Source organism: Carettochelys insculpta, chromosome 12, assembly GCF_033958435.1.
Source record: "Carettochelys insculpta isolate YL-2023 chromosome 12, ASM3395843v1, whole genome shotgun sequence".
Classification (NCBI taxonomy): Eukaryota; Metazoa; Chordata; order Testudines; family Carettochelyidae; genus Carettochelys; species Carettochelys insculpta.
This window is the reverse complement of record NC_134148.1, coordinates 2,141,660-2,164,472: the sequence shown is the minus strand read 5'-3', so window position 1 is coordinate 2,164,472 and position 22,813 is coordinate 2,141,660. Positions and strand designations below refer to the sequence as shown.

The 22,813-nt window shown below is 43.7% G+C and overlaps 1 protein-coding gene across 2 annotated transcripts in view; it reads left to right on the top strand.

The window, feature by feature from the left end:
- The window catches only part of ARIH1 (ariadne RBR E3 ubiquitin protein ligase 1), a 101,193-nt gene extending 81,028 nt beyond the window's left edge, over positions 1-20,165 (top strand). The window contains exons 9-14 of one of the 2 annotated variants that reach the window (XM_075006435.1): positions 220-291; positions 11,987-12,117; positions 12,203-12,261; positions 15,277-15,548; positions 16,400-16,512; positions 19,434-20,165. In XM_075006435.1, coding sequence (XP_074862536.1) covers positions 220-291; positions 11,987-12,117; positions 12,203-12,261; positions 15,277-15,548; positions 16,400-16,512; positions 19,434-19,518 — 732 coding nt within the window. In that variant the 3' untranslated portion in view covers positions 19,519-20,165. The remainder of the gene's footprint in view (positions 1-219; positions 292-11,986; positions 12,118-12,202; positions 12,262-15,276; positions 15,549-16,399; positions 16,513-19,433) is intronic. The other variant, XM_075006436.1, reaches the window with a different exon arrangement.
- The last annotated feature ends 2,648 nt before the right edge of the window (positions 20,166-22,813 follow it).

Sequence of the window (22,813 nt, the reverse complement as noted above, 5' to 3'; positions counted from 1 at the left end):
GGAAGTGTGTTTATAGATTTCTTGTCTAAGGTAGGTAAAGTCCCTCTTTGTGGGCTCATGTGTGGATGCTGGGTAAATCCTGTTTGATAAATGTTGTCGTTCTGATACTTCTGCAGTTCCATTTGTATTAAGTGCTTAGTGTCATGTCTATATGTTTGTTTTAAAAGGTTAAACTATGTAGAGCCTAAGGATTCTGTGTTTTTTTTACTTTCTGAACAGTGGTTGAAGAAGTGGATTAAGAAGTGTGATGATGACAGTGAAACTTCCAATTGGATTGCAGCAAATACAAAGGTTGGTTTCGGTTTTCTTCATAAACTCACTCCACGGAAGCCCTGATGGAAGCCAGAACAACAGCTTAATCCTTTGGCTTTAGGAGTGTGCTGCACTCCAGTAGTCCTGTTGTTAACATCAAATGCTAACAACATGAGTTAGCGAAAATGATCTGGATGCAAGCGGAAACGCTTCTGCTACTGCATGGGTAAGGGTCGTCCTATTACAGTGGAGGGACTGGCTTTTGGTTTTTTGCTATTGTACTAATAAAGAGTTAATGGCAAAATGGAAGCAAGCTGAAGCTATTACTCTTAAGAGTTCTGTGCAGCAAATTTGTGCCTCATCCTGTAAATATGTGAGATGTTTGTCACACATGGCTTGGTTAGGCTGAGTTAATTTACATCTGTCTTGAAAAATCCACCCTCAGTTCACTCCTACCCCCAGTTTGTTTTTTCAGGGGCTGTTCATTTCTGTTGGTCAGGGTCCCTAATGGAGACTGGCAAACCAGCCATTAAGATTTTATTATGCAAATACATCAAACTTCAGTGGTCTGTTTTTGTGTGCTTTGTGCAGATTAAAAACAAGGATTGGCGTAATGGCAAGGAGGTGAAACATAAAACCGCGGTGTAGAAGATGTGATTGAGGAGCAAACCTGAGTTTTTGTTTGTGAAGACAAGAGACTGTGTGATGGGATGGGAAGGTGGGGAGAAGGAGGGAGGGGAGTTTCTGGGATTAGGAAGATTTTTTGCAGTGTAACTTGGTAACGGCATTGCTTGCTGCAGACAGCTGCGCCTGAGCTACTTATTTTCTGTTTAAGTGGAGTCAATTACATTTTAGTGGAAGCAGAACTACTCACTGCACTGACATGTTTGGTTCAAGTGGTGCTTCCATTGTAAGATCCTGTTCACTTTCTCACTGCCTCAAATTCTGAAACTTCCTCTGCTTGTGTTCCACTGTTGGGCATTTCCTGCCTGACCAATCTGATTAGCTTCTGTGATGAGGTAACAGGCTTTGGGTACAAGAAGTCCTGTGGCACCTTAGACAGATATTTTGGAGCATAAGCGTTCATCTTTGCCCACGTAAGTTTATGGTCCAAAATATTTGTTAGTCAATAAGGTGCCGCAGGACTTCGTTATTTTTGAAGGTACAGACTAACACAGCTACTTCTCTGATTCTTTTCTATGCCATTAGTTCCTATATGGAGAAGTTGGAAGGGGCAATATTCCACAGGTTTGATTTTTGGAAGACTGTTACATCCTGGATTCTAGCTCCTGGTGAGCAGTAAACTTCCTGGGATTCCTTCTCTGGATGTCAGATGGATGACTCCGTCCCTCTTAGGAGGGAGTTTTCGACCACCATCAAGAGGTCCAACACCACCTCTGCTTGGGAGCTGTGGACCCAGTTCCCAAGGCATCCTGGGTCATTGATTTCTACTCCACATACTTTGTATCACAAAAGAAAATGGGGGTATGGAGGCCCATTCTCGACCTCAAAAATCTCAACAAATACGTCCTTTATCAACAGTTCAAGATGGTGACTCTCATGACCATTATCCCTGCTCTGGACAGAAATGACTGGTTCTCAGCTCTTGACCTACAGAATGCCTACTTCCACATTACCATTTATCTGGTGCGCAGACAACTCCTTTGTTTATGGTGTGGCCCCACTATTAGTACTGAGTCGTCTCAGTCGGTTTCTCCACCACACCCAGGGTTTTCTCCAAGACTCTGGCTGTCATAGCAGCCTACCTACACCGACACAGGGTCATTATTTTCCCCTGTCTGGACAACTGTCTCATAAAAGGGCTGTCGTTTATCAAGGCCCTTCACATGGTGAGTTACCACGGACCGTCTGTTAAACCTAGGCTTCAACATAAACTGAGAAATCCACGCTTCACTCTGCCCATTCCTTAGAGTTCATTGGGGCGCATTTAAACATGACTGGCATATGGCGTCTGCAAAGATTTCAGGCCCTGCATGATCTCATCTTAGTGGTACGTCTTCTCCCACAGTCAGAGTGCACGTATGCCTCAGATTGCTGGTTTATATGTCCGCTGCCACGTACATGGTCAGAATAGCCAGACTTCACGTGTGCTATCTTCAGTCATGGCTCGCTGCATGCTGTACCCCAACGAGAGACCCATTGACCAAAACTGTGGTCGTTCCACCACATGTCCTTGCCTCTCTTCAGTGGTGGACATGTCTGGGAAGCATTCTCGCCAGGGTGCTGTTCCACCTACCGCCCGGCAGTCATGCTTACTATGGACACTTTCCTCATGGGCTGGAGAGGTCATCTCAGCTCTCACACCATGCAGGGCAAATGGTCCTTCACCAATGTCAACCTCTTCGAGCTCCACTATGGTCGCAGATACTTCCAGAAGTACCTAATGCACAAGTTGCTCACTATTCTTACAGACAACACCACCTGCATGTACTATATTAACCATCAGGGTGGGGTCAGTCTCCTTCCCTGAGCACAGAGGCCGTAAAATTGTGAACTTGGTGCCTCCGGCATCACATCACCCCCTCTGCCATGTATCTCCCCAGGTTGTTGAACATCGTGGCAGATGCTCTGTCGTTCATTCAGTGATTATCAAGAGTGGAAAATCAACACTGCAAGTCTCCATTGCGTGTTTCAGCTTTGGGGTCAACCATGTATGGACTTGTTTGCCACATGAGTCAATGCAAAGTGGCACCAATACTGCTCCAGGATAGGCCTGGGTAGACATTCTCTCTGGGGCGCCTTCTTTATCATGTGGGTTGTGCCTCTACTTTAACTCATTCACTCCTCTTCTTCTGATTTACAAACTCCTGCTCAAGGTCAGACTCAAGTGAGCCTCCCTCATCCTCATAGCCCCGGTGTGGCTAAGACAAACCTGGTTGCCTTACCTCAATTGGATGTCAGCAGCAGCTCCTTATCCCTTTCCTCCTTCCTGCAATCTCCTGTCCCAGAACTTCAGATTCACTCTTCACCCAGACCTACTCGGCTTACATCTCCATGCGTGGCTCCTTCATGGTTCTAAAATGTTTAAGTTGCATGCTCTGAAGGGGTAAAAAGGGTTCTTGTTAACAGCAGATGGGAATCTACATGCAAATCCTACCTCTACAAGTGGAAAAGGTTTGTCTGCTGGATGGAAGCCCGCAATTCTATTCTATTCCTCCTCATACTGAACCTCTTCTGGTTCTCCTGGACTACCTACTGCACCTGCATGAGTCGGGCCTGTTCCTTTGCATGGTGTGGGTGCATGTGGGCAGCTTTTCACCAGATGGAGGATGGGGTGTTGTTCCTTCCCCACTCTGCTACCAAATATTTTCACACAAGCCTGCAAAACATCTTTCCTTCAGTAGTCCCTCTGGTCCCTATTTGGGACCTTAACCATGTCCTCAAGTGCCTCACAAAACCACTGTTTGAGCCTTTGACAACATATTTGTGGCTTCACCTGTCCATGAAGGTTTCCTTTCTAGTTGCCATTACATCTGCCAGAATGGTTGGGGAGCTCACCACCTTCATGGCCAAGCCTCCCTATAGTGTTTACAAAGGACAGGGTCACGTTCGTCTTCATCCTAATTTTTTCCTCAAGGTTCCCTCTCTGTTTCACCTCAGTGAACCTATTCACTTACCAGTGTTTTTTCCTAAGATGCATTCTGACCCCTTTCAAGCAGCATGGCATATCCTGAATGTTTGCCGGACTTTGACCTTTTACATTGACCACACGAGACCTTGGCGTAAATCTCCCAAGACTGTTCCTATCTTTTGCAGAAAGATCCAGAGGCCTACCTGTTTTGTTGCAACAGCTGTCCAAGTGGGTCTCCTCATGTATCCATGTGTTATGCGCTCCATCAGAGGGAGTTCCCAGGCACTATCACTGCTCACTCTACATGGGCTGCATCCTCCACTGTCTTCCTGAAAAATGTACCCCTTGTGGACATATGCAAGGTGGTCCTGTGGTCTTCTGGCAACACATTTGCACAGCAGTATGCGCTCTCATATTTTCTTGCGTCCTCTAGCCCAGTAAGACAAGCAGTGTTATCTAGTGTGGTGGCTACTGGGCTCCAAATCCACCTCCTAAGTGCAACTACTGCTTTGCAGTCACCCCAGAGTGGAGCACCAGTGGAGTCAATACTCGAAGAAGAGGAAGTTACTCACCTTGTGCAGTAACAGTGGTTCTTCGAGATGTGTTTACGTGTGTGCTCCACTTCCCTGCCTCGTTCCCCTGCTTTGGAGCATTCTGCTCTTCTTACAAGGTAGAGAACGAATGGAGGAGACCATGCCAGGCATGCACTCGAGGGCACAAGGAGGTGTTACTACACGTGTGCAGCGTGGGAGCCCACAGCTATAGAAGAATCTCCGAGCACTGGCGTGAGGATGCACTGATACCCACAGGGACACGCACCTCAAGGAACCATCATTATTGTATGAAGTGAGTAACTTCCTCTTCTGAGCCTTTCCCAGTTATTCTGCCCTTTTCAAGAGACGACTTTGTGTCACATACCCCAAGTTTCACCTCCCTTAAACCTGCTTGCTTATTTAAAAAAAAAAAAGTAAAATATGTAAATATCGCAGCCACAGGTATTGCTTTCTTTCTAATTTTTACCATATAATTATAAAATAAATCAATCAGCATATAGGTATTATATTGACATTTCATTGTAAAAAGTCATTGTATGAAATTTTAGTTTGTACTGACTTCAGTAGTGCTTTTATTAATTTAATGTGTAAGACTAGACGTGGCAACAGCTTCTCACTCTTCATCATCTCCTCCTGGCTGGTTTGCCCATTGGCTGCAGTCCAAATTCCTGAAGAAACATGAGCACACATTTACCACTGGTCAAAAAAGAACTAAATATTTATTCTAAAAAACACTTTCCTTTTCAGGCACAAGGGAAACAAACAGCTACACAGTGATTCCAAAGGCTGTTTACACCTGGAATAATTCTGCTGTTAATAAACTCAGGCACCATTGGAAGAAAAGGGCCTTGGAGGATCTGAGTTCCTTTCAGTCTTGAAACTCCCTCTTGGGTGAAATAGGTCTCATTCCGTGAATGTCTTATGAGCAATCTAGTTTTGTTACGTTTCATTTACATTTGTCTTATTCTTGACCAAAGATGCTGCTGCTGCTGCTGCTGCTGCTTCTACCTTCCAAAAACTGTCCTTTATGGAAAATGGTCTCGTTGGATACTACCCCAGGTTTCTGTGCCATTTTTCATCACCTCTTCTCTGTGTGGGGAAAACTCCCTACATTTTATCAAGACCAAGGTGTAATTTGGGAAGGTTTCAGTCCCTTTGTTCTGGATGGTCAAAGTCACGGTGATCTTATTGCAAGTACAGCAAGATAATATGTGATACATTTGTTCATACTTGCCTTGTAAGACAGGAACACCATGAAACCTTAAGGAAAGTAGCAGTGAGTGGAAACCAAACAACTTCTCTACAAACACAAATGAAACCTGGTTTCAGTATGCTTTTCGTTCAGGAAGTGACTATAATCTGGTATATTTCTGAATGAATTGATCAGATTTAAAGTGCAGATTGTTATTATTGTTTAATATTGGGGGTGGTGAGAAGACTTCTAGCAGGAGTTAGCAAAATTTTATCCTTATGCGCATTGGTGCTTTTGAGATACCTAACAGGTGGCTGAAAGTACATCCTAGACTTGTCTTCATGTTAAACAAGTAAATATTTCCCTAAATATCTTTAAATTGTTCTAAATCAAACCAGTGCTTCGGCTCTGTTCTCAGTTTGTCAGAGTATAATATCATAGTATCTGAGGCTATGTTCTTCTAACCTATGAAATTATGGTTTTGGACATGAAGACAATTTCTGTGCTAAAACTAGATGTTTCTTTAAAGCAGGGCTTTAAAGTTGGGTTTGTGCACGTGTGTTTCAGGAAGGCCTGTAAAAAGCATTTAAACTTCTGCCTGTTCTTTAAGCACTAGGAATGCCAGGTCTGGTTTTCCCTGGCTTTTTTCTGAGGGAAAGCAGAAGTAGCAGAGCTGCAGCCAGCCCTTCAGCACTCCTTGACCACATCACTGGGCTCTCCAGGAACAACTTAAAGGGCCCAGTGGCATCAACAGTGGCTAGGAACTGTGGGTCTTACTCAGTCTCTGGCTGCTGGGGCAGCTGCTCCTTTTGCCCCCTTTCAGGAGCCCTCAACAAGCACGTATCCGTTTTGAGAGAAGCCCAAGGCCAGTTCACTTCTTTTTCAGGCCATTTCCTTTTAAATACCTGAGCTTGTTTCACTCCTGTATGGTTTGAAAATACTGTATTTTATATGATAAATAGGTGGTCTTTGGGACTCAGCTCCACACTAAAAATTTGTCCCTTTTATTTCTTGCTGCTGCAGCTTCTTGTAGAACCATGAAAATAATCTTGCTTCATGTGTAGGACTCGTCTCTTCTCTCAGATAGCAAGTGTTTTAAAGCGGCCCATTTAGCAGAATAATTTCTAGGTCTAATTTCTGCAGCTTAATTCTAATAAAGAAGACTCAGCAAGAGCCAGAACTATAAGAGATCTGTTGAAAGGCATCAAGCTGAGCTGGGAATTTGACAGTCCATTTGTTACATCTGGAATGTAAGTGCAGGTGTTCTTGTGGGGCAAGCTAGAATGCAGACTTAACATCAGTCCTGTGTAACACGTGGCAGGAAAGAGTCTGGGGGATAGCACTTCTCATGGGGTGCTGCTGAAAATGCTACTACTCTTTCACCTACTCTGAAGTAGAAACTGCATTTTATGTTAATCTGAGCATAAAGGTACTGGATAGCGGTAAGCATCACGAAACAAAAGCTGGCCAAAGTGGAACAGGTTTGCCATGGCCTATGTTCTTAAGTGCAGAATTTACTCTGTAACCATGTAATCATATGTTCTCATGAGTTTGAAGAACCTTAATGGGGATTACTTCCTGCATCACAGCAGAGTAGATAATCTAGTCAGAATAATCCACTGTCAGGGTAATTTCATTTCCTGACCAAATGTTATTGTTTGGCCATACTTAAAATCTTCTTCCCTTAGTCCCCCTCCCCACTCAGCCCCTTAATCGATAAATGATCTCTCCTGTGCATTTTTTGTGACTTGAATAGTTACTGTTACCCGTTTTCTGCTTCTGTTCAGCATTTCTTTAGTGTGTATTCTTTAATGGCCTCTTTCCTCGAACGTTAATAAAATAATTGGTTGTTTGCACATTGACACTCACCAGTCCAATGAAGGATCTCTTTCGTAAGTACACTGACATTGATGAGTATCGGAGGGGTAGCCGTGTTAGTCTGGATCTGTAACAGCAATGAAGGGTCCTGTGGCACCTTACAGACTAACATAAAAGTTTTGAGCATGAGCTTTCGTGAGCACAGACTCGCTTCTTCAGATGCTGGTCTTGGAAATCTGCAGGGCCAGGTGTAAATCAGCCAGAGCAAGGGTGGGGATAACAAGGTTAGCTCAGTCAGCAAGGGTGAGGCTTACTACCAGCAGTTGATCTGGAGGTGTGAACACCAAGGGAGGGGAAGCTGCTTCTGTATTTAGCCGGCCATTCGCAGTCTTTGTTTAAGCCGGAGCTGAGGGCGTTGAGTTTGCAGATGAATTGTAGCTCAGAAATTTCTCTTTGGAGTCTGCTCCTGAAATTTCTTTGCTGTAGGAAATTTCAGGAGCAGACTCCAAAGAGAAATTTGAGCTACAATTCATCTGCAAATTCGACGCCCTCAGCTCTGGCTTAAACAAAGACTGCGAATGGCTGGCTAAATACAGAAGCAGTTTCCCTCCCTTGGTGTTCACACCTCCAGATCAACTGCTGGTAGTAAGCCTCACCCTTGCTGACTGAGCTAACCTTGTTATCCCCAGCCTTGCTCTGGCTTATTTATACCTGGCCCTGCAGATTTCCAGTACCAGCATCTGAAGAAGCGAGTCTGTGCTCACGAAAGCCCATGCTCAAAACTTTTATGTTAGTCTATAAGGTGCCACAGGACCCTTCGTTGCTGACATTGATGAGTAATTCGTCTTCCTTGGGCCTGGAAGAATGGAGATTTCAATGTGATAACTCAGAACAATGTTTATAGTTAGGACCTTTCTATTTGTTTGCATTGGGGCAGTTTAGGATCTCCAGTCATGAGTCCAGGGCCACATTTGTGCAGACACTGCTATAAATGCAAAGTTTATCAAAAAATCCAGTTTTTTCCAACAGTGAATGTCTAAAAGCCCAACAATGAGCAACTCTCATATCTAAATAGTAAATGATATAGGATCTCCAAAGATGGGTAACTCCCCCTTTATGTGCAGTGCATTGTGGGACATGCTACTGTATCTCTGTTTTGGTCATGTTGCTAAGTCTTATTTGCATGCATTTCAGCTCTTGAGTTAGTTTTTTTTTTTTACCAAATTTGAAAAAAATGGCTGCTCTTGCTATTATGGCTGCTGACCCTTGCACTCATTAGAGAACATTAGGCAAGCAGACAACCTGGAAGTTCCCAGTTGCACCTTATTCCTGAACCAAACACTTGTTTCAGCTCTGAATGGATCTTAAACAGGAACTGGCACCCTACTGATTTGTGCTGCCTTGTGCTCTTTATTTGTGCTCCCCACAAGAACACAGCACAGGAACCCTAACGAAACCAAATATATATTCACAGGAATAGTAACAGAGAGGTAGCCATGTTAGTCTGTACTCCAACAAAATTAACCAGCAGAAATGTAGCATAGTCAGAGGAAGTCTTTCATAATTGCACCATACATGCAGGTCAGCTCCAGAGCGGTGTACTGCAAAATCAATATTCGGTTAATTGTTGGACCAAAATCACAAAATATGTTTGAATGTAACAGCAGAATAGAATCAAATACGTTGTTCATAAATCTCCAAAATTATTCAGAAAATGTACCTGTAGCTGTCTTGAGTCTTTCCACACAAGTGTTTTTAAAATATCTGTGTGGTAAATGTACTTTTGGATCCTCTTGCATTTAAAGCAGAGTTGGAAAACCCTTTTGAGTCAGGCACCAGTGACCCACAGAAATATCATTTGGGCGTTATGCACAAGTGATGCCCAAAACCCCACCCTTCAGTAGTGGGCCCCCAAATGAGGAGGAAGAAAGATGCTCCCCTCAAGCTCCAGCCACCTGGGGGGAGAGGGTGGAGGTGCCCAGGATCAGGGCTTACTCCTAGAGCCAGTTTAACTCCCTTCAGGACCTGGGGCTAGTGGATTTTGTGGGCCCCTCCAGGTTCTGGGTTGGGGACAAAAATTGGGGTGGGGGGTGTCAGTGTGGTAGGTGGCTGCAGGGGGGCAGCCTGTGTAGGATGGTAGGGTAGGGATGGAGTATGGGGCCTGGAACAGGGTGGGACATACAGGAGTGTGGTGGGGGCACCTACCTGGTAGAGCTCTAGCAGGAGGGAAGACACAGGGGTCTGTGCAGTTCTGCATGCTGCAGGGAAGTGCTCCCTGCGGCACACACAACTGCTGCTTCTCTCTGCCAGGCAGATTCTGCATGTTGGATTGAGCCCCAGGTTGATCTGATTTGGCCCACAAAGTTCAGGGCTTTCCCCTGCAGTAGGGAGCTGATGCTGGCACTTCAGCCACAGCACCCCTTGCATGGCTGGAGTGCCGCTGTTGGCTTGCACCACTGCAGGGGAGGGGATGAGCCTCACTGGCAGGAACAAGGCAAGAAGTCTCAGGCAGGATCTGATGCATGGGCCATAGGTACCCCAGCTTTAACTTAAAGGAAGCTGGTGGGAAGAAGAGAATCTCTTGGGGGGAAAAAAAAATTACATGTGTAGTAAAGCCCTTGAATGGAAATCTGTCCAAGTTGTTGCGGTTCATAGAACTGGAATAAAAAACCCCTTCTTGGCCATATGAATCAAATGCGGGATAGCCAACCTGGACTTGGGGAGCTTAAGGAAGTTTTGACTGGCTATGCAGTGCCCTGAAACGGAGACAATGTTTCTTTTCTCTTCCTAAAACTGGTGTTTAGGTTTAGAAACAACATATTTCTCTCTAGAGATGTAAATGAGCAGAACTGAAGCTTAGATTGTAAAAGTAGCTTTGCACAAAGTGTTTCAGAACAGTTCAGTGATTGCTAAATGATAGCAGTAAACTGATATATCTGTTTTAGCCCATCTCCACTGCCCAGATGTGCCCCAGGAGTGCACAGCAGAGAAAACATACTGATATTTTTGCAATTTGTCAAATGATGTGTAGAGATGTCTCCTTAGCTGGCAATGCTGGTTATGCATGCTCTATACCATGGGTATCCAACCTTTTGGCTTGCCTGGGCCGCATTGAGTGAAGAGGAATTGTCTTGGGCCGCATATAAAATATATAATATAGTTAATGTATATAAATCACATAATAATGTTAAAAGTTTACGATCTTGTGGGGCCGCATTACTAGCTGTCCAGGGCCGCATGGAGCCTGTAGTCCGCGGGTTGGACACGTCTGCTCTATACGCTGCTGCTGCCCCAGAGCAGTTTGCAGATGAGTTTCTAGAGCCCCTGGGAAGTTCTTATCAGGATCATGTCTCAGCTGTTTTCTACACAATGGGCCATTTAGCAAGTACTTTGTGTGTAATGTAACAATCATGAAATTTATTTGCAGGAAATCAAACCTTTTCTCTTAGAATGCCATGTAGGAGAGAAGGTAGCCCAGGAATACAATGAAGGAAGAGACTGAGTAATGACATGGTTTATGTGACTAGGGCACTGGCTTAAGGAAATCTGCTTTGGAAATGCTTTCCAGTCAGTGCTGCATTCCTGGGACCCCTTTATTTAGTGGCTATCCTACACTGTCAGCTGGCTCCAGACAGTTTTCTAGCCAGTCTTTTGTGGCAATGCAAGGCCTTGAATGAAGTGGCTTGTGTGGGGAGAGGGAGGTTGTACCTGGAATGTGGAAAGCACCGCAGGAAAGCGTGTATAAAGTGGGAGTCATTAATTCTATTCTATTATGGGCATATTGGGTGAACTAGGCCTGTCCAGTTGATGGGGCAAGGAGGCTGACCTCTAAGAGGAAGAACTTTTCTTTATCTGAGGTTTTGAGCTACTTTCATTTAGATGAAATCAGTTGTTACTGATCCCAGTCAGCCTCCAGGGTGCTTTCAGCTCCTGATATGGAGTGTACAAGCTGGAATAGACTGACATTTTTCTGTGAAGGAAGCTGGGTGCTGCAAATGCTCCTCTGGTGTTCATTACAAGAACTGTCTGCAAAACAAGCTCTGCTACGTAACTTGGGGTTATGAGCCATTCTACCCAAACAGAGGAAATGATTGAGTACAATAGCTCTTTCCATGCTGGGGATATGTCTCTTTGTTTAATTCATCAGTTGGCTTTTATGGGTGGCAGCCAGGTGTTAAATGCTTCACAATTTTCCACTGAGTCCAAAAAGGCTTGCTGGTTTAAGTGTATCTTGCCCTAGTTCAGCCTTGGTCTTCAGAAGTTTAAAAAAAAACAACAACACAAAAATACCATTTTTCCCCCCTGGACCACCAGGGAAATATTGGCAAGTCAACTTACTAGTCATGTAACTGGGTTATTCATTTTTTTTAAAGCTTAATTAAGTCTTTTTCAGTCTTTGAAAGTCTCTTGGGTACTGAGTAGGGAGGAGGATTGTTTTAATTTTTTCCTGCTCATTTCAATTCTGTTGTAAACCAAGTTGTCCAAATTAGATTTGAATTTGCATGTTGTTCTAGAGCGGAAAGATCAGAGCATGTGTCCTGCTTCTAACATTGATAGCACTGTCTTTTCCGTTCACAGGAATGCCCTAAATGCCATGTGACCATCGAAAAGGATGGCGGATGTAACCACATGGTCTGTCGGAACCAGAACTGTAAAGCAGAGTTTTGCTGGGTGTGTCTTGGCCCTTGGGAGCCGCATGGATCTGCCTGGTAGGTTTAGACCCTTAACAGGGTAACTGTATTGCCAGCATTCTACATTGCTCAGTCCATGAATTCAGTCTTTGTCTTTTTTCAGGTACAACTGTAATCGCTACAATGAGGATGATGCAAAGGCAGCAAGAGATGCACAGGAGGTGAGTGCATAACTCTTGGTGGGGACTGGAAGGTTATGTAGCTCTGGGAACATTTTCTTTTGGGTTCTGTAAACCTTTAATGCTGTATATTTTCCCATCTTGTTAAAATGCACAGATGGGTAAGGTTGAAAGTTTACTTCCATGAACTGCATGCATCAATGTTCAAAAAGCATTTTAAATTTGATCACAGTGAAATCTTCCTTTTGGGGTAAGGTTGAAGTACAGTGTCCTCAGAACATTTTAAACTAGGTGCTGTTTGTCATGCTTGTTGCCTGCTGCTTTGTTGAGGTCAGGCATTTCATTCAGTGAGTTTTTCTTGAAAGGCAGTCTCACTGAGTAGAAGACCTAGTATACCTGCACCTGGGTTAAACGTTGTGTAGTGTGAATATAGGTAGTGCAACAGGAAGACACTAGTGTCCTGCTGATTTCAGCAATACTTTACTAAGTATTCCAGTAGCTGAGAGCTAGCATACTTCCTGAAACATTCTCTGCTACAAATAGCTGTAACGCACTGAAATATATAAAATAGCCATCTTCTGCATATCATATTTATCCTGCGCATGTCCCTAGTAGTTGAGCTACTCTGCCAGTGAAAAGAAAACTAGGATGTGTCATTCCTGTACTATTCATCAGTGATGCATTTCTCCATGCTAAATATAGTATACCTCTTTCCCACACCGAGATCAAGCTTTTTCCTTGATACAGTGTAAACGCTGATGTTGTAAAACTATTTAGTCTCCATGTGATAATCTGAAAATGTAATTGAGTAAAAGTCTCTCCTTGGCTGTAGAATCAGTCTTGACCATAACTATTTTGTACAATCACACTGTAGTAACCTATAACTAGCAGTTAACTTGGAAGGATGTAACTTGGTTGTTTTAATTAGGATATTAATTTTCTTTGGGCCTAGAGGTTGCAGTCAGGATCTGACCAATGTGTGCTGTACTATGTACACACAATCAGATAAAATACCCCCATATTGGATCACTTCCTGTTGTCAAATTCTTGAATATCCGTAAGAAGGTGATTTTGACCATCCCAGTGGTCTGTCTAGCATCTAACAGCTGTAGGCAAGATCTGGGTTTGCTCTGGGTCTGAGAGCATGGTATGCTGAGGATTAGCAGCCAGACCAGAATAGTGATTGATCTTGTTTTCCGCTTAAAGGTGGCCATGCCACAAAGGTGCTCAGATTGAAATAGGATCCGTGGAGATGTGTACCTACAGGGGAATAGAGGGTCCTTTAACACACACATACATTCTTCCTTAAATTTTTGGGGTTTTTTTTTGAGTGCCAGCATGCATGCAGTCATGTGCATAATTTACTAGCAACAGGCTTTGTAAGTATACCCATGCTAATGAAGGTCCTGTGACAGACATGCATATCTGCTGTAACACCAGACAACCACAAACAAGTGACCAGTACTGATGAGTTGTAACGGACCTTTTGATACAGGTGCCTAACTCTTTCCATTATCAGAACTTCTCTGGCAAGCTGACTAGCTCTAAGTGCCTGATTGGTTGCTGCATGGATGATATCTGCTAGGGAGGTGGCCCTGTGGTCAGAGGGGAGCTTTTTGATGTCCTGTCAAAATCCATTGAGAGAGAATAAAGTGACCTTCAAAAGACAAACTTGTTTCAGGCCCGCCCTGGCTGGCTGGCTAGCCTGCCTCTCTGGAATATCTTCAGTGCTGCAGAGACAGGATGAATACTGTTTAACGCTGAGCAAAATTCCTATGCCTGGTTCCGACTCGCCACGTTTTCTTGTGGTCATGTGTGTACAATAAAAACTGCTGGTGAGGGGGTCATACAACTGATCTTCCTTCTGTTGCTGCTGACATGGCCTCTTTCCTGTCAATCACAATATTTTTGACTTAAGGCATAAATTCTCTGACCCCTTTCCTTTCCCATAATTAGCTGGGAATGGGAGGCTCAACATGTCTGTTGCAGCGTGGGCCCAGAAAAGTTGTGACCATGCATGTTCTCTTTCTTTCTCTTATGATTCCTTCACCTTCTGGAACTCTGAGGTGGATCATGATCAGTGTTCCTGGTAAGCTGTGCTCTTGGGAGGCCACACAGGAGAGATTCAGATGCCCCCAGCTGACTAGCAGAATGCCCACATCTAGGTTGTGTTTTCTACTGGTGATGCAAATTCACATGTGCTTTGGTGTGCATAAACAATTATGCCGTGCATGGATGGAAAATGTCCACACATGGATGGGAAAGATTAGAGGGAACATTGAAAACCCCTGATTTAAATGAAGATGTGCTTGGCTGGGACCAAGTGAGGTTCTAGAGTTACATTCCCTGTTGACTTGGTGTTAATTCTGTACCCATCACAGACTTAAAGAGCAAAGCTGAGCCATACTGCTTCTCCGAATCTGCCATTTCTGTTTGCTTGGCTGTGCTCTCTGAAATGGGGTGTCTCTTGCGTATATAACCCCTGCCTTCAATTTGGTGCCCATTGTCCTGCAGTGGTTAGTCTGCAGAGGATAACAGCAGACTTCTGATGACAGCTGCTGAAGTTACTCTGTTAGCTCAGGTACAGAGGATCCAAGATTCAAGCCTTGTTGATAATTGGGTTGGTGTGAGTTGTGCAAAATTGTGTTTTTTTTAATTCTGCACTTCTCTTCCCTCCAGTTAGGAACAACAACCTGTGTGTGTGTGTGTGTGTATGTGTTCACACACTGTAAATGTGATTTGTATTTTAGAAATGTGGTTTAATTATTCTTGCAAATCCTCCTGGCTTAGGATTTCCTTTTGCAGTGCTAACGCCCTCTGCGTGACCTGGTTTTCCCAGAGGGTGTGGAGCTATTTACTCAGAGCTGCGGTGGCTGGATGTGTTTCAGTGGTGCTTTGGTCCCATCTGAGCCTGATCTGTTGAAAGGAACAGAAACATCTTCTTCAGAATGGAAACTCTGTTCTGGTGGTCACAGTTGGATTCCTTCAGACCATTTGTTCTCTCCTAGTTTTCAGCCATTACTTTGTTGTAACTATTTATTTTCTTTTCCCTAATGGGAATTAACACAGCGATCCAGAGCAGCCCTGCAGAGGTACCTGTTCTACTGCAACCGCTATATGAACCACATGCAGAGCCTGCGCTTTGAGCACAAACTCTATGCTCAGGTGAAGCAGAAAATGGAGGAGATGCAGCAGCACAACATGTCATGGATCGAGGTGCAATTCCTGAAGAAAGCAGTTGATGTCCTCTGCCAGTGTCGTGCCACACTCATGTACACTTATGTCTTTGCCTTCTACCTCAAAAAGAATAATCAGTCCATTATCTTTGAGGTAGGGAGAATACATTTGTACTCCTTCCAGCAAGCAGTATGACTGGGTACTATGGGGAACTTGATCCATGGAAGGGAGTTACTACAAAGTCATATAGATGTGGATTCAATCAGTATTCTTAAGTGCTGGTGGAATTGGGTAATAATCAGAGATCATCTAGGAACACATGAAGCATTCCCTGCTGATGAAAAGGGAGAGTAAACCAGCACTGTAAATCATTGTCTAACTGGTACCTCATGCTATAAAATCACTCTTATGAGACCTACAAAAAACAAATCTTGGGTTTGGCCTGTTGAAAGTGTCACTTAGATCTTAGATTTAACATTATCTAGCCAAGCCTTGCTTGATTTGAGGGGAGTGGCCTTAAGATAGGAACTGTTTTGGCTTTTGAACTCCGAGTCTCTGCTACATAGATAGAAGCAGTGGTAGCTGTTCACTGAAAATCATTCACCGCTATTCTTGTAGGGTCTAAGTACAATGTTGTGTGGCCTGCGGCGAGGAGCATAGAGTAACAGACCAGTCCTGAAAGCTGTGCTTTGTCACCGAGTATGGACACACCAGCATACTGTAATTAGATGTACAAGGGATGGGAGGGAAGAGGATTCTGCTTTGCCCTATAGGACAGATGAAACTGGGAAACGAGCATTGTCAAAAAACATAAATGAGAAGCAGATGGGGGCCTTTATGTTGGGTGACACCTCAGTGTGCCTCTCTGTGGATCGGAACAGAGAAGAAGACACCATTTCACAATTCAGCCAGAAGTTATGAGCAACTCAATTTCTTTTAAGTCAAAAAGTTTAGTTGATTTGAAGAAGTGTCTATTCAAAACCTGCCTATCTTTCTCTTTGCAGAATAACCAAGCAGACTTAGAGAATGCGACAGAGGTGCTTTCTGGGTACCTGGAGCGAGATATATCCCAAGATTCGCTGCAAGACATAAAGCAGAAAGTACAAGATAAGTACAGGTACACTTTGGAATGTGCGTCTGTCCTATATTGCGCAGACCCTGACATCATCCTCTGTAGGTGACTTTTGATCTGGTAGGTAAGAGCCAGTGGGAAGTGCCCGTGTGACGGCCAGGCTACAAGTGTCTCCCAGACCTTATCCCTTCAGAGTCTTACTCATTTTTGGCTTTCAGGCCTGTTTCTTGCTCAGTAACCAGTCTCTGACCAATCAGCTAAATGCAGCAGTAGCAGGCTGATCTCCTAGCACACACAAACTAAGCAAGCATTAGCAATTCTAGATTCCTAGTGAAGACAGGCTGCCGGCAGAGTTTACAGCATGGGCAACTAGCCCTCCTGGGAGAAGGTCAGACTGATATGGTGGGTGTCTCTCCAGGACAGTAGGACTCTCAGATTAACTCTTCTACTGAACAGTGATGGGACAGATTCCATGTGTCCTAGCGTAGATAAGGGTCCTCTAAAGTACAGTTGCTGCAAGGAAGGGGACTGAAAGACTAAGGGAAGTTTGCACGTAGTGAAGGGAGAGGGGTAAGTTTGTTTTAATGCTTTTTCCGTACTTTTGCACAAGATGAGTCACCAGAGATGAGTAAGTAAAGTGTGCGTTGGGGGGAGGGTGTTTATTGCTGACTCCATTGAGTCTTTGCCCTGATTGTAAGCTGTCCAGTGAATAGGCTGTAGTGAGAGAAGAGCAACATGCAAGAAAAGGGGGAGAGTTGTGTACTCCCTTCTGCAGCGTTTTAGAGACAGTGGCTTAGAGGGCACATATCCCACTTCTTGGGAAGTGCTCCCACAATACTGAAAAATAAAAACTAAACATAGTTGGCCCTCAGTATCATGGAGTTCAGTGCAGGGCTTCAGGCCAGAGTTAATAAATGTCTGTTATGTCTAGCAGAAAAAGCAAACCACTGCACAGGTAAAATGAGTCCTTCTCACTGTGAGTGTAAACATGTATAATAGAGGTACTGCTCACTTCTGTAATGGCTGGGAGCACTACCAGACTGAAACATTTCCATTAGACTGTAGTTTTGAGGAGTATGTCACTTGTTAACTGTGGCATTTGGCTGTGATTTTTGGCTTTGATGCAGCAGTTCTTTAAAGTAATAGCTGTTACCAGCTGTCTCATACATCCAAATTAAGACTAAACGAAGTCTGGATTGTGTGAAAACACAGCATTGGAACCTGCCTGCATATTTCTGGGGGACTGTGTGGCCTTCCATGCATGTACAGGCCCTTGATGAACCAGTCAGATACCGCAATGATCGTGCAACTATCAAGAATTCTTCAGGGTATTCCAGTGAGGATCCCCTTTGTTCAGTCAGCTCTAGCTGGTTTTTGGCCTGTTGGCTTGTGTTGCCTGTGACATTTCTGGAAAAACAGGAGTTAGAAAAACCCAGCAAAAGAACTGAAGATTACAAAGTAATTGCTGTGCATATTCCATTTATCACATGTTCCATGAAATCAATGGAACTTTGTGCTCTGATTTACATTGGAACAGCTGATACCAGTGGGAAGAACTGGAATAGGTTCACTGAAATAAATGTCAGCTGGATCAGATGCTGAGTGTTGATGTTAAGGCTGTAACTTAAATTAAGACAGTTCTGAGTGCAGGCTGCTACTCTTGTTCATAGGTCTGGTAGGATATGTCATCACGGATTGCTTTCTGTTTGAAGACTCTTGCAGTAGACACAGACAACTTTTTCACCCTCTGCTAACATGTATCTTGCCTTAGCTAGGGCAAAGGGGTACTTTGATTTGCAAAGCAGGCTTGATACACAGCTGTGAAAGCTCTTCAGATGACACTGCCAGATAGATATGCCTGGAAGCTGAATTTACTGCCCTGGTCACATGCCTCCTTACCCCCAGTGGGAGCCAGAAACCATGAGTTGGTTCCTAAATTCCAGCAGCTCATATTACAGCTCAACATTTCTGTGCAGCTGAATGGCTTTGGCTCAGCTAACTGCTTTTCTGCTGCTGATATTCCACCTGTGCTGCCAAGCTGTGCTGATTAGCCATGGAATCAGTGGCGTGACCATGCCTGCTGTTGTGGGAAGCAATTAATGGAGTAAAGTTCTTTTTGTCCCTAATGTGCAAGTGGAGAGGGATGAGGGTCAGAACTCGGTTAGCCACTGAATAAGCAGCATTAGAGGGACATGGAAGACTTAATGATTATATTATAGTCATTAAAAAACTTAGTATGTGAAATTATTTCTCATCTTTCTAGTTGGCGACTGCATCTGAAATGAACATGGCTTCCTTTCATTCATTGCCTTGCCCCAGTGTCATTGGTATTGGTAGGAGTGTACCTACCACTGGGATCAGTTTTCATTTCTGCTTCAGTAGCAGAGAAATCCTATTTTGAATAATGTATGCAGATTGGAAAGGCTTCTTAGGACATAGTGGGCAAACTTTCTAAGCACAAGCTGTGGTGATTTCTAGGGCAGATCCTTGGTATAGTAGGGCTAACCAGCCATTGTTTTGTATTTATTACTTCCATCTTTACTCTTTTGTGGTGAACAAAATTGGACCTAGTCATACTGGCTTTTCTCTTTGATCATCTTAATGTAGTCCAGTGGCTAGGACACTATGCTGAGTTTCAGCGGAACTTTGTTTCTGTTTCCAGCTCTGCCGCTAATCTGTGCTGTGACTGTAGGTATATGTCTCACCCTCATGTGTCCATCTTTAAGCTTCTAAAATAGCGATAATGCAGAGCTAGCTTTGCAAATGGCCTCCTTCTCCTCTGTAGGTCAAAGCACTATCTGAGCATGTTTATAGTGTGTACTTCACGGACATTCGATACAATATAACCTTTTTAAAAAATTTAATTTTGGGTCTGCAAAGTGTAACATTCACTTGTATGCTGTGGCTAGAACAGCACATATCCCAGTTCGTAACCAGCATCTTGATGTTCTCCCCCTTTCCTGTAGATACTGCGAGAGTCGACGAAGGGTTTTGTTGCAGCATGTGCATGAAGGCTATGAGAAGGACCTGTGGGAGTACATTGAGGACTGAGACTGGCCCTGCATAAAACGAACTCTGAAAACTTTACCATCTAGAGTGCTCATGCAATTAAAACAAAACACACACAAAAAGAGGCACTGCGCCTGTGACACTGCTGGGTCTGTAGTAATGGGATTCTGTTTTGCTAACAGAAAATTTAAGTAAATTATATTGTAATAAAAAAGGTAGATAAACCATTGTACAACAGTATTCTAGGCGGCCAATAAGAGTGTGACAGACGCACTAAAAAACCCTCCAACTTGTAACGTAGCTTCATTCTCCAAGCCGACTCCTCTTTTCTTTTCTTTTTTTCCTGTGTGTAGTACAGATGAAATTTAAACCAGTTTCTTGACACCGCTTTTCATGTCCAAACCAGCCATTTTGATGTACTTTGGTAAGAGGTTCTCCCTCTCCCTTCTCCTCTCGCACACCCAAGTTCATGGATGAATGTTGATTGGCTCATTGTAAAGATGATCCTCGGGGAGGGGAGGAGGGGGGTATACAGCAAGGAAAAACTTTGTATATGACTTTTAAAACAAAAAGAGGACAACAGTATTTTTCAAAATTGTATATAGCGCATATGCATGGACAAAGAGCAAGCGTGGCACGTGTTTGCATAATGTTTAATTACAAAATATTTATTCTTTAAAAATCTTCAAGATTATGTCTATTTGCTGTGCATTTTCTTTCGGTTTGGTTTTTTTGGTTTTTTTTTTGGTTTTTTGTTTTTTGAGCCCTGGGATTGGGGTGGGGGAAGCGTGTGCTGCTGTTAGGGACTCTTTTGAAAGCTTTTACCAGAGAAGTTGGGTTTCTCCTCTTTCTTCATCTTTGATTCCCTGGCCTCCATGGTTTGTGTGTCCATTGCTGGCAGGGGAACCACCTCCTCAAATTTTCAGCTCCTAATGCAAACTGATTAACTTGGCATGCATTTCATTAGAGATGAAGGCATGCTGTGATTGAAGATGCTTTGTCTTTTTCACCCAGAACGTTATCTGCCCAAGTCAAACCTGGGCATTCCCAGGCATGCTGGCCACACACTCTGAACCTGGCCAGTGATCAAATTTATAGGAAGTGTGTGTGAGGAATTTCTTCTGATGGAGGTAATGTGGCGTCCTCCCACCACTTCTCAAAGAACATGGAAAGAGTTCAACTGTTGATCTCCTCTCCTTCCCCCTTTAGCTATCAAGTGGAACATTCCTTACTGTTCTGTTTCACTTATATTATTACAAATAGTGACATTGAAAAGGAAGATGGTGGAATTGTCTGTTTTGGGGCTCAGTTACTGGGCAAATTATCCTGGCAAATATTAAACACTCCATCTAGTGCAGTAGCAATTGAAGTCAGTGAGATTTTTTTCAATTAAAAGGAGGTAAGAACTAATGAGCTTTAGCTCCTGAGTCCTTTTTTAAAAATTTCTCTCATCAGAGCTGTGTTAAAGTACACAATTGGTGGTGGTTTATTAAATTTACTTCTGTCTAGGTATCCCTCCTGTGGTATTTTTCACTAGGCCAAAGTCCTTAAAAGCTTGCTGATAACCTGTGGGTATGGGGGAGAAGGAATGAAGATGGATAGATAAGGCAGTCTGCAGAGATGCCCCTAATATCAAACATCAGTTTTGTTGTGGTGGACTTAGGCCTGGTCTACGTTATATTGAAAAATTGATTTAAGCTACGTAATTCCAGCTATGGCAATTGTATAGCTGGAATCACCCATCTGATTTTTTTTTTTTCTGGCTGTCCACACAGCCTGAGGTCGATGGGACCTCCCTTACTTCTCCCAACAGTGAGGAGTACTGGGGTGAGTGTAGAGCTCTGATGGTTCGATTTAGCACGTCCCTACTTGGCGCGCTACATTGAACTGTGGAAGATAAACTGTAATTAAGTACCTTGAATCATCTCCTTCAATTCTCTTGCCACCCCACCCCTCCTGAATGTGCTGCTGAACACTGACCTCTGCAGATTAACTTACTCTTGCTGTGCATCGCCTTCCCTTGCAGGAGCTTGTTAGCCTCAAGCCATCTTTTGGGAGGGCACTGAAGCAGATTGAACACATGCACTCTCACAACTTGTCCTATGCACTTAGAAGGCTGCTGTGGAGGAAATTAATCTGAGGGTGTGTCTGTGCATACAGTGAGGAGCTCTGTTCTGATCAGCTGGCCACACCACAATGTGGGCATCAATGACAAACATTTGGCTTCTCTTCTTGTTTAAACTCTTCTATCATTGCAGCTCTCTGCTTCCCATACATTACTGATTGGCTCTTAAAGACATCTGGCCCCAAAATATGTATTTCAGTTTGAAAGTGTGAATTGAAATGCATCCTAAGATGGCATCTCCAGCTGGAGCCAAGTGTGAGGGACAACTAGCAGAGTGGCATTGGGTGGATGGGGTCCCCTGAAAGGAAATGTTGCACAGTTAGCTGTCTGAATTTCCAAGCATCAGGCCTTATCCTCTCTGCTTACTGCCTCTCACCTGAGAATTGAAACCCAGTGCTCATGTAACTTCAGCTCCTAAAGATGAAGGGTATATTGTGTTCTTAAGTCTTGATTGCTGTAGACCTTGTTTAAGACAACTGATTAAAACTATCTCCTGCTTAGTGGCAACTGCAGACCTGAAATACCTGTCACTGTTCACTTATCCTATTATTCCAGCTTTCAATACTCTAATCAGCCATATTTATTGAAAATTATTCTTTTCATAAATGCTGGCTGGGCAGTCTCTTGCCCTGTCTGAGACTATTGTTTGATCATTCATGTAAGCTGGCAGACCCTTCCCTTCCCTTTTTAGTGCAAGTATATGGGGTTAGGATGTATGAACTGGAGAGCAGCAATATTGCAAAATTCTGAATGGACCTCCATAACTCACCTGAGGCAGACTTTGACAGGGTCCTATCAACAAAGAAGAACTGCATCACTAGTACCATGCCTTCACACCCCTACATCCCCTGTAACTTGCTGCAGCTCTAGTGGTTTTTATACTATAGGTGTCAAGACTGTTTTAGTTAAGTTGTAGTACAACCACAGTATTACAAGTTAGGAGTGAAGTAGAACTAATGCCACAAAACAAACACACACTCTATCCTGAGCTATCAGCTGATGTGGCCGTGTTAAGCACTTGGGGATGGTAAGACAATCAGACTGCTGGTGATTGATTCGTAACCCCTGCCCTCCAATTTTCCATCAAGAGCGCACCTCATGCTGTGGAAATAACTGTTCTTAGGCAATTTGTAAGTGCTGGACTGTTCCATGTTAAGGTTACAGAGGGAGAGAGAGCATTCCTAATGTTAATAAATGTTTATTTTGTTATTT